At 31.2% G+C, this 15,314-nt stretch overlaps 1 protein-coding gene across 1 annotated transcript; it reads left to right on the top strand.

Moving 5' to 3' along the window:
- The first annotated feature begins 7,645 nt into the window (after positions 1-7,645).
- Positions 7,646-11,842, top strand: LOC106116162 (myrosinase 1-like). Its single transcript, XM_013309907.1, has 6 exons — positions 7,646-7,715; positions 7,853-7,962; positions 8,392-9,062; positions 9,548-9,853; positions 10,728-10,975; positions 11,482-11,842. The coding sequence occupies exons 1-6, from the start codon at positions 7,678-7,680 to the stop codon at positions 11,690-11,692; spliced, it is 1,584 nt and encodes a 527-aa protein (XP_013165361.1). The 5' UTR covers positions 7,646-7,677; the 3' UTR covers positions 11,693-11,842.
- The last annotated feature ends 3,472 nt before the right edge of the window (positions 11,843-15,314 follow it).

Genomic DNA, 15,314 nt, shown 5'->3' with positions numbered 1-15,314 from the left:
AGACTAAGAAGTAAATAATAAAATATAGGGTGATGTATAAATGAAATTGTTCTTACATTGAGCAATTTTAATTATAATAAAATTTAATAAATATATTTAATATTGTAATTTTAATTTATTGTCTGTTACAATAATAAAATAAAATAAATAAAATAAAATAGCCTTTATTGCTTTACAATTTTTACAATTTATGATAGTTATACATGCCTATTAACTAAAAAACTAAATTAATTTAAACAATTCTACTAGTATTTAAATGATCGGCAACTTGTTTGTATTGAAAAGCTTGTCAATTGACAAAGGCCTCCTCTAAAGATTTCCAAGTATTCCTATCTCTTGCTAAGCGGATCCATAACGGTCCAGCTATTTTCTTAAAACCCAAAACAATATACTTGGTTATTTGTTTGTTTTTTCATTTTCTTTTACTAGGATTTATAATTCAACATTACATGTTAGAGAATAATGATGTATTTTGGACTTGAATTAACTATATGAAGAAGTTCCGGAGGCCTGCTTTTAGTCCTCTTTCCCATCTCACCCTTTTCTTAAAAGGAAAGGATTGGATGTGGATTTGATGTATAGTATGAGGAAATATTCTCTTTCTGTGAGTCTTCTCCGTCGATTAAAATTACATCTGCAATTGTGGATGTCTATGGGCAGTAATCACTTCACCATTTCGGCGAATTTAGGTGAACCGATGTATGAAGAATTAAATCATTTAATAAACCTTACAGTTTAGAAAGAGAGGGATTTTATCATTATTCAAAACATATGATAAATAATTTAATATTGAAATTGTTTGTGTATTTTGGTGTGGTGTATTAATTAGGTAATATATGGATAAGATCAAATTTGACTGTTTCATTTTATTTAGATAAGTGAGTTATTTTCCTTTTATGTATTTCAAGTCCTGGGTCTATACTAATATTATAAAGAGGAAAGATTTGATTGTTTCCATTGAATGGGCTCCGAGACTATTGAACCGATTTGAAAAGTTCTTTTACAGTTAGGAAGCTACACTATACCTGGATGACAGGCTATTTTCATAACTAGTTTTTTTATTATTAATAGATAAGTACAAGGACTTTAGAAAAAATTTAATCAAAACAATTTTGCTTTATTTTGTTTTTATGAGTTCCGAAACAATTCTAGTTGGGACCGCGTTCAATCAGATAAATCCGTTTTCCCGAAAAAACTAAACGAAAAGTAAAAAATCAAATATAATTTACTGTTACAGACTTAGTTTACTGTCTAAAATAGCGCATAGACTACTGATTTTTTTTTAATTCCTCGCGAACGAAATCTGGGGCAAAATCTAGTGAGTAAACGAATTTAACAAGATTTGTGTCATGTTGATACCGTGTCGTGAGTTGTAAATATGTTCAATATAAAATATGTTAGTGCTCTGACGACGAGCTAGCTAAACTAGTTATCGGCCCCGAGCTATTACTTGTCTATCACAGCATGATCGCTTCGTAATTGACAGCAATTTATATGTTGAAAATAAGCTTACATTTTTAATATATTCTAGTCTATTTTTTTTTTATAAGAAAGTACTTCTCGTTTTAAAGTTGAAAATTGTCAGACAAGTCGTGCCTTAGCTGACTACAAATTAAAGTTTTTTTTTTAATATTGTAAGGTGACAAATAAGCAAGTGTCCAACTGCATTCGGTGAAATGGCGAACGAACGCTTCCCATAGACATCCGCATATGCCAATGCGTTGTTTATTTTTATTTGGGAAAGGAAAGGTTACTAAAACAAAATTTTTTATTTCATTCCATAAATAAAAAATACTAAGAAGACAAGAAAGTAAGGATTTAAGAGTAAAACGTATTCTTAAATAAATTTAATAAACGGAGAATGAAGTATTTTAACAACGGCTGTCAGTTTTATGGGCGTTGCACTTGAGCACTATATTACAGAGAGATTAAGGTTAGAATACAATGGTCTTTAATATTTCATACTATAATGAACCTGAATTAATCGCCAAAGGATTATATTCGGTATTAGATAATTTATAGGGAACTAGCTGTCGCCCGCGACTCAGTCCGCGCGGTATTAAAAAAAAACATTTAGCCTATGTGTTTTTCCAGACTATATTCTACATCTATAACAAACTTCACCGAGATCATTACAGCCGTTCTAGATACCTTGAAACAAACATCCATCCATTTATAACATTAGCAAGACGATTTAAATACGGACATAATTACTAAACTTATCAAATATTGTTGCTTTTGTAACTTGTTTCGTTTGTCAGAGATTTTGAGGTTATGTTTGATGTCAAAATAAAAATAAATTTTTATCGTAGTCTGTTTCAAGAAGATTTAGTACGGCGACACACAGCGCAGTTTTATGTTCACTGCACTTCATAACCTCTGACAGATTTATGGCTGAAAAATGTGCGAACCAAGTTAACTTTTACTGACGTCTCTTTATTAAAAATATTAATGTTATAAAATAGGATTAGGATTTTTGAAGAGTTCCTTAAAAGAAGCAAACTTAAGATCTATGGATTAAAATAGTTAGAGCACCAGAGACATATATTTAATAATGATTTTTAAAGGGTACTAAATCTTATCGTAATTTCAGTGTTTTCTAAGAGCGATACATTCTTTTTGTTTGAATGTTTTGGCAGTGGAAACCCACGATGAACTGTATTTAGTTACAAAAAGTTGAAAATACTAAGCGGCTTTGAGTTTGCGAACCGCTCGTCTGTAATTAAGTTGTGCTAGCAAAGAGAGCTCTTTTTAGTTACGAATATTTTTGGTGTACTCTCATTTAAAAATCGAGAATATTATAAAAATATTATTTATGTGGTAAGAAATAAAAAAAAATATTGTCTGGGTTTGTAGATCTTGTATTTGTTGCTATGTTATCTAAATTAAACAACAGATGGCAGCTGTAGTCACATGACAGAATTTTATTGTAATCTCCGAAACAACTCGCCCGATTTTAACGTAATTTCTTTTTTTTTTAATTTTCTGACCTGGTAACATAGACCTTTAGGTCATTAACGTGATTTCAAAGAGTATAGTAAGTATACTATAGAAAGATAAATAACATCACAAGAATTTCAGCCTACTCTAAGATAAGGGTGATTTGGCTATATTCAACAACGCTGTCTAATTGTGAATTGGTTGACTTCACACATATCTTTGAATTTCTTCTCAGATATGTGCAGGTTGCATCACGTTGTTTTCTTTCACCGTAAGAACGTCGGATAAATGGACATATGTAAATCGAAAATCGAAAAACACATTGGTACATGGCGGGATTCGAACCCAGGACCAGCAGATTGCAAGTCAAGTGCTTGACCCCTGAGCCACCGATGCTCTAATTTAAGTCCCAAACAGCAGTCGCATAAAATTGCTGTAATGATTTTTACAGGCGCAAGAATACGATATTTATTATAAAAAGTAATTCTTTTTCCTACTGAAAGTAATATAAGATTGTTAAGATTATTTAATGAATAACCATTTGTAATGTTTTAATATATTTTTTTTCTGGTACAGTTACATTTTATGTTGTCGAAAACCATTATTACGATCCTTATCTGATGATATTATCCTTACGGAGATTCGGCACAGAATGTATAAATCTTCCATACATCTTTATCCATCCTCATATCTGAATTCACACCCTTATTACGCATAATATACACTTTCACAAAATCCATCCATCCAATCCAATCCACATACATTTTGTACAATTAAAACAAAGTAATCAAATTTATTAACATTTTTTATTATTCTTACACGTGTAGTTCTTAATTTCTATATAGTTCCTACATTCTTTGTTCGACTGCGGCCATAGGGCACTGGGTTTAATTTTCACAAAGTTTGACATGACTTATTGTGAAAAAATTGTGCGATAAAATGGCATGAAATTACCAAAAAAAACTTTTGGATAAAATTTACACTAAAACTTTCAGTGTTGCCAGTAATAAAGTTATAAATATCGACACATTTCTACCGGAAGCGGCAGAGGGCGCGTAAGGGTCGGCATCATAATTGTAATCGATAACTCTACTCCTTGCTATTTCTTTCTATACTAAAGCAGACTTCTTCGGCGTTCTTTTCCTTTCCGGATCCTCCATGTCAACATCGTAGATACCGAATCTTACACTGGAAATAAAACAAAACACTATCAACAAAAGTATTACAAAATTCAAACTTTATGGCAGCCATAATGTTTGGATAGCACATCTTTTGATTGTAGAGACAAAAATCGACACGAGTTTTCAAGCTTGAATCGATATGTTAATACAAAATGTAAAAAATTGATAAAATAGCCGCTGTAGCTAAGTTATTTTAGAAATTGTAATACGAGACGCATTATTTTAGATTGTAATGAGATTTATTGATAAAGATTAAACAAATAATTGATTAATTATGATTCAGAGATAAACCATTACAATCAAATTTCCTGGTATTTATTAAATTTGTAATTAATTTACGCGATATTCGTTACAAATTATCTTATATCTTTAAATGAGCAATTCTTGTATATATATATATATATATATATATATATATATATATATATATATATATATATATATATATATATATATATAATACATATATTTATTATATATAATTGGAATCTCTTTACCATATTTATCATGTCACATCTTTACCATATCATAAAAAAATATAAAAATAATAGGTTGTTCTACATCCACGGGGCGTAATGATAACCAAAGAGTACAATATTGTAAAAACTACTTGCTGTTGCCCGCGACTCCATCCTCGTCTTTGTCTAAAAAATAAAAATTTAGGGGTGGACTACCGTTAACATTTAGGGGGATGAAAAATAGATGTTGGCCGATTCTCAGATCTATTCTCTACTCAATATGCTCACAGAATTTCGTGAGCATATTGAGTAGAGAATAGGTCAGGCCGTTTCGGAGGAGTATGGGAAAGAAAATTGTGACACGAGAATTTTATATATAAGATTTAAATGCCTTGCTTGTCGCTTTAGCCGAGGGCGTCAATGTCAAAGGATACTTTGCTTGGAGTTTAATGGATAATTTTGAATGGAGCTTCGGTTATACGTAAGTAAAATCGAAGGATTAAATTCCCTTTAAACTTAGGATAGGATAGTCTTGTTAAGATATATAATTTACCAAGTATGTTGCTTCGACCAGCCTGTGAGCTGAGTGCATTCTTACGGTCAGAGTGAATTTTCATGATTTCTTGTTGATAACGAAAATAACATTTTGGTTGGTGGTATTGTCAGCAAAAACTACTTAATTATGTTTTTTTCAGGTTAAGATTTGGTATTTATGAAATTGATATGGATGATCCAGAAAGGACGAGACATCCTAAAAAGTCAGCGTTAGTTTATAAAGAAATAATTAGTAGCAGGGTTATAGATTACAATTATAATCCAGACCCATATACACTATCAAGTGCTTTCAGAAGAGATGCATCGCTGTTTATAATTTTACTACTGGCAACATTAAAATATTTTGTTTAAATTTGAAAAGAATGTAAATATAGTTAAGTTTATAGTTAGTATAAAATAATAATATGGATAACTGTTATTTATTTTGTAAGCTATAATAAAAAGTTAAAATTAATCTCTGTTACTTTACACAATTGAAAACCTCTAAATTCTAACTGTGGATTACGAGTGATGTGAACACTGACCTCTATTAAATGGACAGGCTATAAGCAGTGGTATTTTGTGCCTATTTGATATGCGCCATTTTGGTGTTGACGGCTTCTGTTGATAGAAGTGGTGAGAATTCGAACTAATAATAGAAGTAGCATTAAATTCCAGGAACATAAACAAGCGAGTTTAAATAAGAAAAAGCAGATACAGATTGTTTTATCTGTTTCATTCATAGACAATATTAGAGAGTCAATAGTAAAATTTTCGGATTTCCATTCTTGACCTTCAAAACGTCTCCGAAATGTTTGATTGACGTTAATTTAAAGATTAGACTATTTCCTATCGAAACTTTATCGATTCCGATATCTATGTATATAAATTAATTCAACAAGATAGCTAACACCTGGTTTCCAAAGCATAACAAAATGTCTGACATGTCTGTCTGTAAATTAATTAATGTCATTTGACTTTTTTTTTGACGTTGGCGAAATCATCGAAATTAAACGATGGGGTCCACTAGCAACTAAAAGAAGAAGAAGACTTTTTTTGACTAGTTGTCGCCTTCGCCCTCCGCGCGGAAAACTTAATTAGTAGCCTATGTATTCTTCTACATTATGTTCTATATACTGTTCCAAATTTCAGCATGATCCACGCAGCCGTTCTGAAGATACCTTCTAACAAATATCCATCCATCTATCTAGACATTCGCATTTATATTAGTAAGAAGTAAGATAAGTAAGGTTACATATAGACATTCCAATTGTATTTATCTGTATATAAGCTTAGTATAATTTATTACGTTATTAAAATATTTATGATTAAATTCGTCATGTCATTATTTTGTTATTTTTAGTGCTTTTTGTTTTTTCAATGTTTTTTTAACTCAGTTTTTCTTTTATAAATATTGATAAACAAGTAATTTTAAATAAAGTGTTTTTAATTAAGTTATTATCTAAAATATTTGATATCAGGGAAATTTTTATATCCAGGAATAGCACGTGAATTCAATGACTTCTCGAGCAGAAAATGGCCGGCTGGACCGGTCCAGTATCACAACCACATAGAAGACACCTGTCAAATGGCAGTAATTCCGCGTACACTCTGATGAGTGTTGTGCCGGAGGCCTTAAGTTAGTCCTCTTTCCCTTCCCATCCTTTTTATTATGAAATAATGTGAAAGGAAAGTGAATATGGTGGAGGAGGAAACGCATAGGATGTCCCTCCCCTTTTAATGCGTCCCTCGTTCATCGATTAAAGGTGGACATCACATCTACAATCGTGGATGTCTATGGGCAACTGTTGCTTCGCTATCTCGGCGAATTCAGGTAACTGCTCGCTCGTTTGCCATCATTATTATATAAAAAAGTATAAAAAAGTGCCTAGTTCCGGTTATAACTGATTGGTGGCCGACTAAGGAAAAGTGATCTGATTTTAAAATTGATAAAATTCTTCAATGGAGCGATAACACATATTAATAAACTAATTGTCAATACGATACGATACAACAATAAGGATTTTATTATATAGCGATTTTTAGGGTTGCCAGCTAAACATTTCTTAAAAATAAAATATTTTATGGCTATACAAAAATATGTCACCTCTATTTTGAGACGTATGCAGTTTTGATTTTTTTACAGAGTATAAGATCTGCTAGTCATGCCCTTTCATTTGATGCCCATGTTGGGAGAGGTTAGATTACTGTTCTAAATTAAAATAAATGTAAAAAACAAGAGAAAACAAACTAAAAATGTAATATATAAGTAAAAATAATGACCATAAATTTAAGATCGTCACTTGTTCCTTTTTCCTGTTTTTTTTTACGAAATAACCGTATGTATTAAATATACAAATACATAAATGTATAAACATAGCCCATAAGCAAGCTGATAGTAGCAATTTAATTAATAAAATATAATAAGAAAATACGAGTGACACCCCTAATTCAAAATTGATTACGAATATGTAGCTATTGTGAATTTATTCCGATAATAGAACTAGGATATAAAAGGTCTTCCTGAAAAAAATGGACCAAACGGTTTTTTAAACTTACTAAAAATGGAACATCCTCTATATGTTATAGTTTTCTTTTCTTTGTAAGTTCAAAACAAAATCATATTTTTTTAAATATTAGAACATTGCAAACGTTAATCAAAAGTTTTTATAAATTACATTAATTTGAACGTTATTTTTGTATCTGTGGTTTAACTTTTATTCTATTTTTATTCTATAGGTTGCTAGGTTTAACAAGATGTGCAGGAAACATGAAAACTTTTCCACAAGACTTTGAATTTGGAGCAGCGACGTCTTCATATCAAATAGAAGGAGCTTGGAATGTTGATGGTAAGTTTATAACTATTTATACTTATATTTCCTCTTTAATAAATATAAGTAGATTTTTAATTAATTTACTAATATTTCTTGTACCATTCCGACTAAGCTGTATGCTTGTGCTAGGATATGGTTCACGACAATAGTCGAATTCGGGATTAGAACCCCCGACAGCGTGATCGGAAATCCGCACCCTAAACCATTAGGCTATTGACGATATCCTTTTCTTATGTCCTGGCAACTTCAAGTTTTACGGGCAGGTTTCCAAATTAACAATCTCATCAAAGTAATAATTGAAGGTTTCCACGGTCGAAATACCCCTGTAATTCTATGTTGTTCTACCCATCTTTCTTTGAAAGAAACTCAGGCAGTAATATTAAGAAGATAAGTAATTTAAGGTTAAATTCATCATGACATAATAATAGTGTGAAATTTTTACAGGTAAAGGATGGTCAATGTGGGATCATCTTGTACGTACCACACCAGAGCACATCGTGGATATGACAAACGGGGATACAGCAGCGAAATCTTACTTCTTTTACAAAAGAGATGTTCAAATGCTTAAAGAACTGGGGGTCAAGAACTACCGGTTCTCTATATCCTGGCCGAGGATATTACCTTACGGCCGACCAGATTACGTGAACCCTTACGGTGTTGCGTATTACAATGCTTTGATAGACGAGTTACTAGCGAATGGTATAACTCCATTCGTAACGATATACCATTGGGAATTGCCTCAGAATTTAAACGAACAAGGAGGTTGGTTGAACGATGAAGTGGTTAACTGGTTCGGTGATTATTCCAGAGTTTTGTTTCAAAATTTCGGTGATAGAGTAAAACATTGGATGACTATTAATGAGCCTCACGTTCATTGTCATTTGGGCTATGAGATTGCGTTAATTGCGCCTCTGATATCTGTACCAGGCGTAGCATACTACGAATGTAGTAGGAACATACTTCTAGCTCATGCTAGGGCTTATCGTATATATGAAGCAGAATTTAAAAGCACGCAAAGAGGAGAAGTCGGTTTTGTAACGTGCATGGAGTGGGGTGTTGCTGAAAGCAATTCCACAAATGATAAAGACGCTCTAGAAAATTTTCAGGCTCTCACTGTAAGTATGATATAGATAGTTAATAGTGGAACAATATTTTATGAACAACTAATGCACTCTGTTAATTTGAAAACTATTATTTTTCTTTCAAACTTTGATCAAGATAAGCCAAAATAATTTGACAAACGTAAAATTTCTTCTAAATCTTTTGGTAGAATGGCTACAAAGGTAGAGAAAGAGCTGAGAAAGCGTGGATTATAATGTAAAAAGTGGACAAGGGAGTGAATTCCGTGACATATACGAGTACCTAAGTAGTTTTAGACATTATTAATTAGAATCCTTTGGCGTGAATGGTGCGCTTTCCTTACAAAGTCAAGTGTCAAAATGATTAGTGAGGGGACATAAACGTCGACATTTTAGTAATGCTAGTGTTGCGCCAGTACATCAGCACAATGTCGGATTTTCTTCCGAACAGTTGTTAAAAGTACAGGATGATGTTAAAATCAGTAAATAAAATGTTTTTTTCAATGTTTTTTTTCTTTCAGATCGGTCAACACATGAACCCGATATTCTCAGAAAGTGGTAACTTCCCTCAGAAATTGATCGATCTCGTTAATTCAGCGAGTATAAGACAAGGTTTGAACGAATCACGATTACGTCCGTTCACTCAGGAACAGATTGAATCGATCAGAGGATCTGCAGATTTCTTAGGATTGAATCATTATACGAGTAGAATTATTTATAGGAATGAATCTCTGAATGGTACTTTCCCTGTACCTTCGATCTACGATGATACATTTTACGGAGACTATCCTCATCCATCTTGGTTCTTCCACGGTGGATATGTTTATGTAAGTTTAATTTTTAAAATATTTTTAATTACGCAGGTTTATAGATGGACAGTAACTATTTGTTTCTGTGACCAAAATCTATAAAACATTTCGTCATCATCTCTGTGACGTCATCATCTTTGACAAAACTGACATAAAAATAACGGGGATATTTGTCTCAGACATTATTATAAACCAAAGGATTAACTTGAGTAGTCCCTTAGGTCAGCAATTAATTGTAGTGTGGCAGGAAACTCGACTAAGATATTAGCAACAGCAATATTAGAAAAAAGGTTTAACTCTGCATTTATTTAATAGCTGTATTTTAAAACCGGAAAAATTTGTGGCCAGTATTCAATGGATTTTCCAAAATTATTATAGTACACGATAAAATAAATTAAAAGTTATATAAAACAAGATTAATTACATAGATTTCAGTGTTGAATGCGTCAATATTTAGTTTTATCTTCTATCAATATGATAATACGTATTACCGGTGATAAAAATGGAAACAAACTTTTTTTTTAAAATCTAAGACATCAATGATAATATTAAAGGCGTTTTATCTATACAGCCAAAATTCATTATTCATTAAACATTACGTAATTCATTAAATATTTACATACGTAGATGATATAATAAAATATTATAGCCAACCTTGAGAAATATAAAAATCGTCGCCATATTAACTAGAAGTTGGAACAATTTTTTTTGCCCACATGAAAAAATCAAAGTTGCTTGTTGGTTAAGTTTATTTTTTAATTTAACAGATTAATTTGAATATTTTAAACAAAAATAATATCTATTCCCTTATTTTATTTTAAATTAATAATCCTAAGAATTGGTTTTTTATTTCCTAGCTACATTTTTGTATAAAAAATTCTTTTTTTTGTAGGAATATCCTCGTGGATTCTACGATTTATTAATACATTTGAAAGATAATTACAATATTCCTAAGATTTACATCACAGAGAACGGTGCTCCGTCTCTCAGAGGTGAAGGTCGTCTTAATGACACCCATAGAGTACGATATTTTAGAGAATATTTGAGCGCGATGATTGACGCCATTGACGAAGGTGTCAACGTTAGAGGTCACTTCGCTTGGAGTCTAATGGATAATTTTGAATGGACGTTAGGATACACGTAAGTACTGTTAAAAAGTTTAATTGATGGTTCATTTAGTAAATCCGTTGAACCGTTTCGGAGATACCTTCGAACAAACATCCATACATCCAAACTTTTGTATTTATAATATTAGTAAGATTTCTAAATAATAGATTTTTGATTGCCATTAGTTTAAATTGGTTAAATTTGAACAATTAAGAATGATCGCGGATGAAAGTGCTTCAAGGTCGAATTGATTTCGATGGTTTATCTCTGAATCATAATTAATTATTTGTTTAATCTTTATCAATAAATCTCGTTACAATCTAAAATAATGCGTCTCTTATTACAATTTCTAAAATAACTTAGCTACAGCGGCTACTTTATCAACTTTTTACATTTAGTATCAACATATCGATTCAATCTTGAAAACTCGTGTCGATTTTTTTCTCTACAATCAAAAGATGTGCTATTCAAACTTTATGGCTGCCATAAAGTTTGAATTTTGTAATACTTTTGTTGATAGTGTTTTGTTTTATTTCCAGCGTAAGATTCGGTATCTACGATGTTGATATGGAGGATCCGGAAAGGAAAAGAACGCCGAAGAAGTCTGCTTTAGTATACAAAGAAATAGCAAGGAGTAGAATTATCGATTACAATTATGATGCCGACCCTTACACGCCTTCTGCCGCTTCCGGTAGAAATCTGTCGATATTTATAACTTTATTACTGGCAACATTAAAAGTTTTATTGTAAATTTTGTACAAAAGTTTTTTTTTTGGTAATTGCATGCCATTTTATCGCACAATTTTTTCACAATAAGTCATGTCAAACTTTGTGAAAATTAAACCCAGTGCCCTATGGCCGCAGTCTAACAAAGATGTAGGAACCATATAGAAATTAAGAACTACATATATAAGAATAATAAAAAATGTTAATAAATTTGATTAATTTGTTTTAATTATACAATATATATATATATGGATTGGATTGGATGGATGGATTTTGTGAAAGAGTATATTATGCGTAATAAGGGTGTGAATTCAGATATGACGATGGATAAAGATGTATGGAAGATTAATACATACTGTGCCGAATCTTCGTAAGGATAATATCATCAGATAAGGATCATAAAAATGGTTTTCAAAAACATAAAATGTAACTATACCAGAAAAAAAAATTAAAATGCGAGAAAATCATTGCTTGGAATTCAAGGTCATCACAAATCATTATTCATTGGTCATACATTAAATAATCTTAACAATCTTATCTTACTTTCAATAGGAAAAAGAATTAAGTTTGTATAAAAATATAGTTCTCTTGAGCCTGTAAAAATCATTACAGCAATTTTATGCGACTGTTGTTTGGGACTTAAATTAGAGCATCGGTGGCTCAGGGGTCAAGCACTTGACTTGCAATCTGCAGGTACTGGGTTATTAAAAAAAATATTCGTCAGAGTCTGGTACATTTACAAACCAATATTATATTAATTTGGGATAACAAAATGTGGTTTTATATGAAATTCTTCTGAAATTATTTATCTTTGTATAGTATACTTACTTATACTCTTTGGTTTCCACCTCCTGCGTGATTTGGCGGGATAGTAGGTGATGTGTAAAAGCATGTTATAGGCGCATTTGCTTTCGCTGAAGAACTCGTGGGCGATCGCTTGTAAGGAAAGTAGCCTACACATCGTAAAATACTAAATATATAATTTAATGTTAACAATTTCAATACGTTAAACATTTCTTCAACTTTGACTAACACAAATAAATGAAATAAAATGAATTACTAACAATCACAGAATTGAGAATGACGCGGATAAATTGTTCTGCTTTTTGTTACCGACTGTACTAATTGTCTGGTCTCTGGTTTTTATAAGTGTTTCATTTGTTTATTTGTCAAAATATTCAAGTAAAATGAATATTTATAATCAAACAAGAATATCTGGCCGGTGAGAAACATTAACGCGGTTAATTTTGTCAAAAAATTGTAAAAGAAAAAAAAATGACAGCTACAGTTGGATAAGATCTTTGTGACACTTTTTTCACGATGTTAGGAGGGCGCTAGTGAGCTGTTATAATTTAGTTTAACTTATACCCACCGGGTTAGACATCCTTGTCGGACTATACATAGAAACATTGGCCGAAAAGTCTGATTTGTGAAAGTTTTTTTTATAAAAAAAACTAATGTCATTTATTTCTTATAGACCAAAAAATATAATTAATTTCAAAGCATCTTTAAAGGAAAATATGTCCAAAAGATATTTTTATCATTAACTAGCTGTTGCCCGCGACTCCGTCAGCGTGGATATATTAAAAAAACTTAATTAGTGTAGCCTATGTGTTCTTTCACACTATGTTCTAGAGATATCTTCAAACACCCATCCATCCATCCACATCACATCCATCTAAACATTCGCATTTATGTAATATAATAATATTAGTAAGTTAAATAGAAAGCAGCTCTTCAAGGCATAAATTCGAAAAAAAAAAATAAAAAAAAAGAATAAATAGTATCCTATGTCCGTCTCGTGGCTCTATGCTACCTCATCAATTTTCAGGCAAATCAGTAAAGCCGTTCTTGAGTTATAAATAGTGTAACTAACACGACCTTCTTTTATATATATAGACAAGCTGTCGACCGCGACATCGTCCGCGTGGGATGAAAAATAGATGTTGACCGATTCTCAGAGCTACTCAATATGCTCACAAAATTTCATGAGAATCGGTCAAGCCGTTTCGGAGGAGTATGCGAACGAAAATTGTGACACGAGAATTTTATATATAAGAAATAAGAAATTTATTACAAAATAACAATGGTATTAAGGCAAATCGGATTATGTTGTTAATTATAAAATAATAGAGCTAGAAAATTAATTTCCCTTAGGATCTGCTCGCTTGTCATTTCTGTGTCAGTACGATAGAAAAAATAATTAAATAAAATAAATATTTTGATTTTTCTTACGTTAATTAAATAAATATTTTAAGAAACTATTACAATCGTTTTACGTGTCTTTAATTTAAATGAAGATGTTAATCAATTTGTATTCTTATGCAGAACGTCATAAGTGTGAAGTTAGTCTAGCATTTTTTCAAAGCAATTCCTAGTTAGTATTTTAGTAAATTACGGCGACAACTACTTTATGGAAATCATTGTTTTATTCAAGACAGGCTGGATTTGATCCTTAATTGGATTTAAAAGTAAAAAAAAACAAAACAACTCTATTTTACTATCTTATTAATATTATAAATGCGAATATTTGGATGGATGTTTGTTTGAAGTTATCTTTAGAACGGCTAAACGAATCTCGCTGAAATTTGGTAGAGATGTAGAACATAGTCTGGAATATAGGCATAGGCTGCTAAGTTTATTTTAGATCCGCGCAGACGGAGTCGTGGGCAAAAGCTAGTCATATATAATCATAAAATTACTTTGGCAATTTCAAATCACCACAAAATGTTATCATATCCAAAATTATGATGTGTGAAATTGTTTCAGTATAGTTATATTTTACAGAGGGACGTAAAACTTGACCATACACTGACGTAGGGAAGGGTAATGACCATCGTAAATAATATATAGCTCAGGGTAGAGATCAAAGCGATACTAAAATTTTAGTATTATTCTATTAAAATTTAATGTTTTTGTTTCCTATATGTATAAAGTTTGGTATCCGACTTCGTTTGTTTTCGATTTTTCTCGCGAGACTGAATAAATCTTTTCTTTAGTATTATAAGTAACTTGGTATTCATTTTTACTCTATGGTTTTCGGTTTTATTTGACAGCTAAACCAAATTTGAAAGATCATTTTGTCTCTATATTTTTCAAAGACAATAAGACGGTTTGTAATATGTTTTTAGACAAGTAATTTCACAGTGAGAACATTTACCAACACGACTTCTATTATTTACAAATTTATTTTGTTTTCTGTATTCAGTTAGTTAACTTGTCATCAATCAAGAAAAAATCTACGTAATCTTTACTTATACACACTAAAGTTAATAAAACAAAGAACTATAAGTACAAATAAACATCAAACTATAAGAACGTATTGATAATAAATTCAGGCCAACAATTTCGGCTGGAACTTATATTGGTTTGTTTACTTCTGAAGGCAATTCCTATGCCGATGTTGTTTTGTTTATATATAAAGCACGAATGAATATACTCGATGAATTATTTAGATAATGCAGCAAGAGTGTTTTACTTAATACCACGGTGTTATTGTTGCTTTTACTTTGAAGAAAAGATTATTAACTAGAAGAAGAAAGTAAACTTAATAATAAAAATAATTTATTTAAACCAAAAAACACATATAAATATACATGAGTTGGAGCATTCTTTTAAGTATATAATACCTGCGACAGAATGTTCT

This window comes from Papilio xuthus, unplaced genomic scaffold (assembly GCF_000836235.2).
Source record: "Papilio xuthus unplaced genomic scaffold, Pxut_1.1 DF827756.1, whole genome shotgun sequence".
Lineage (NCBI taxonomy): Eukaryota > Metazoa > Arthropoda > Insecta > Lepidoptera > Papilionidae > Papilio > Papilio xuthus.
Note: the sequence above shows the minus strand (reverse complement) of the source record. Positions and strands in the feature narration are given on the sequence as shown.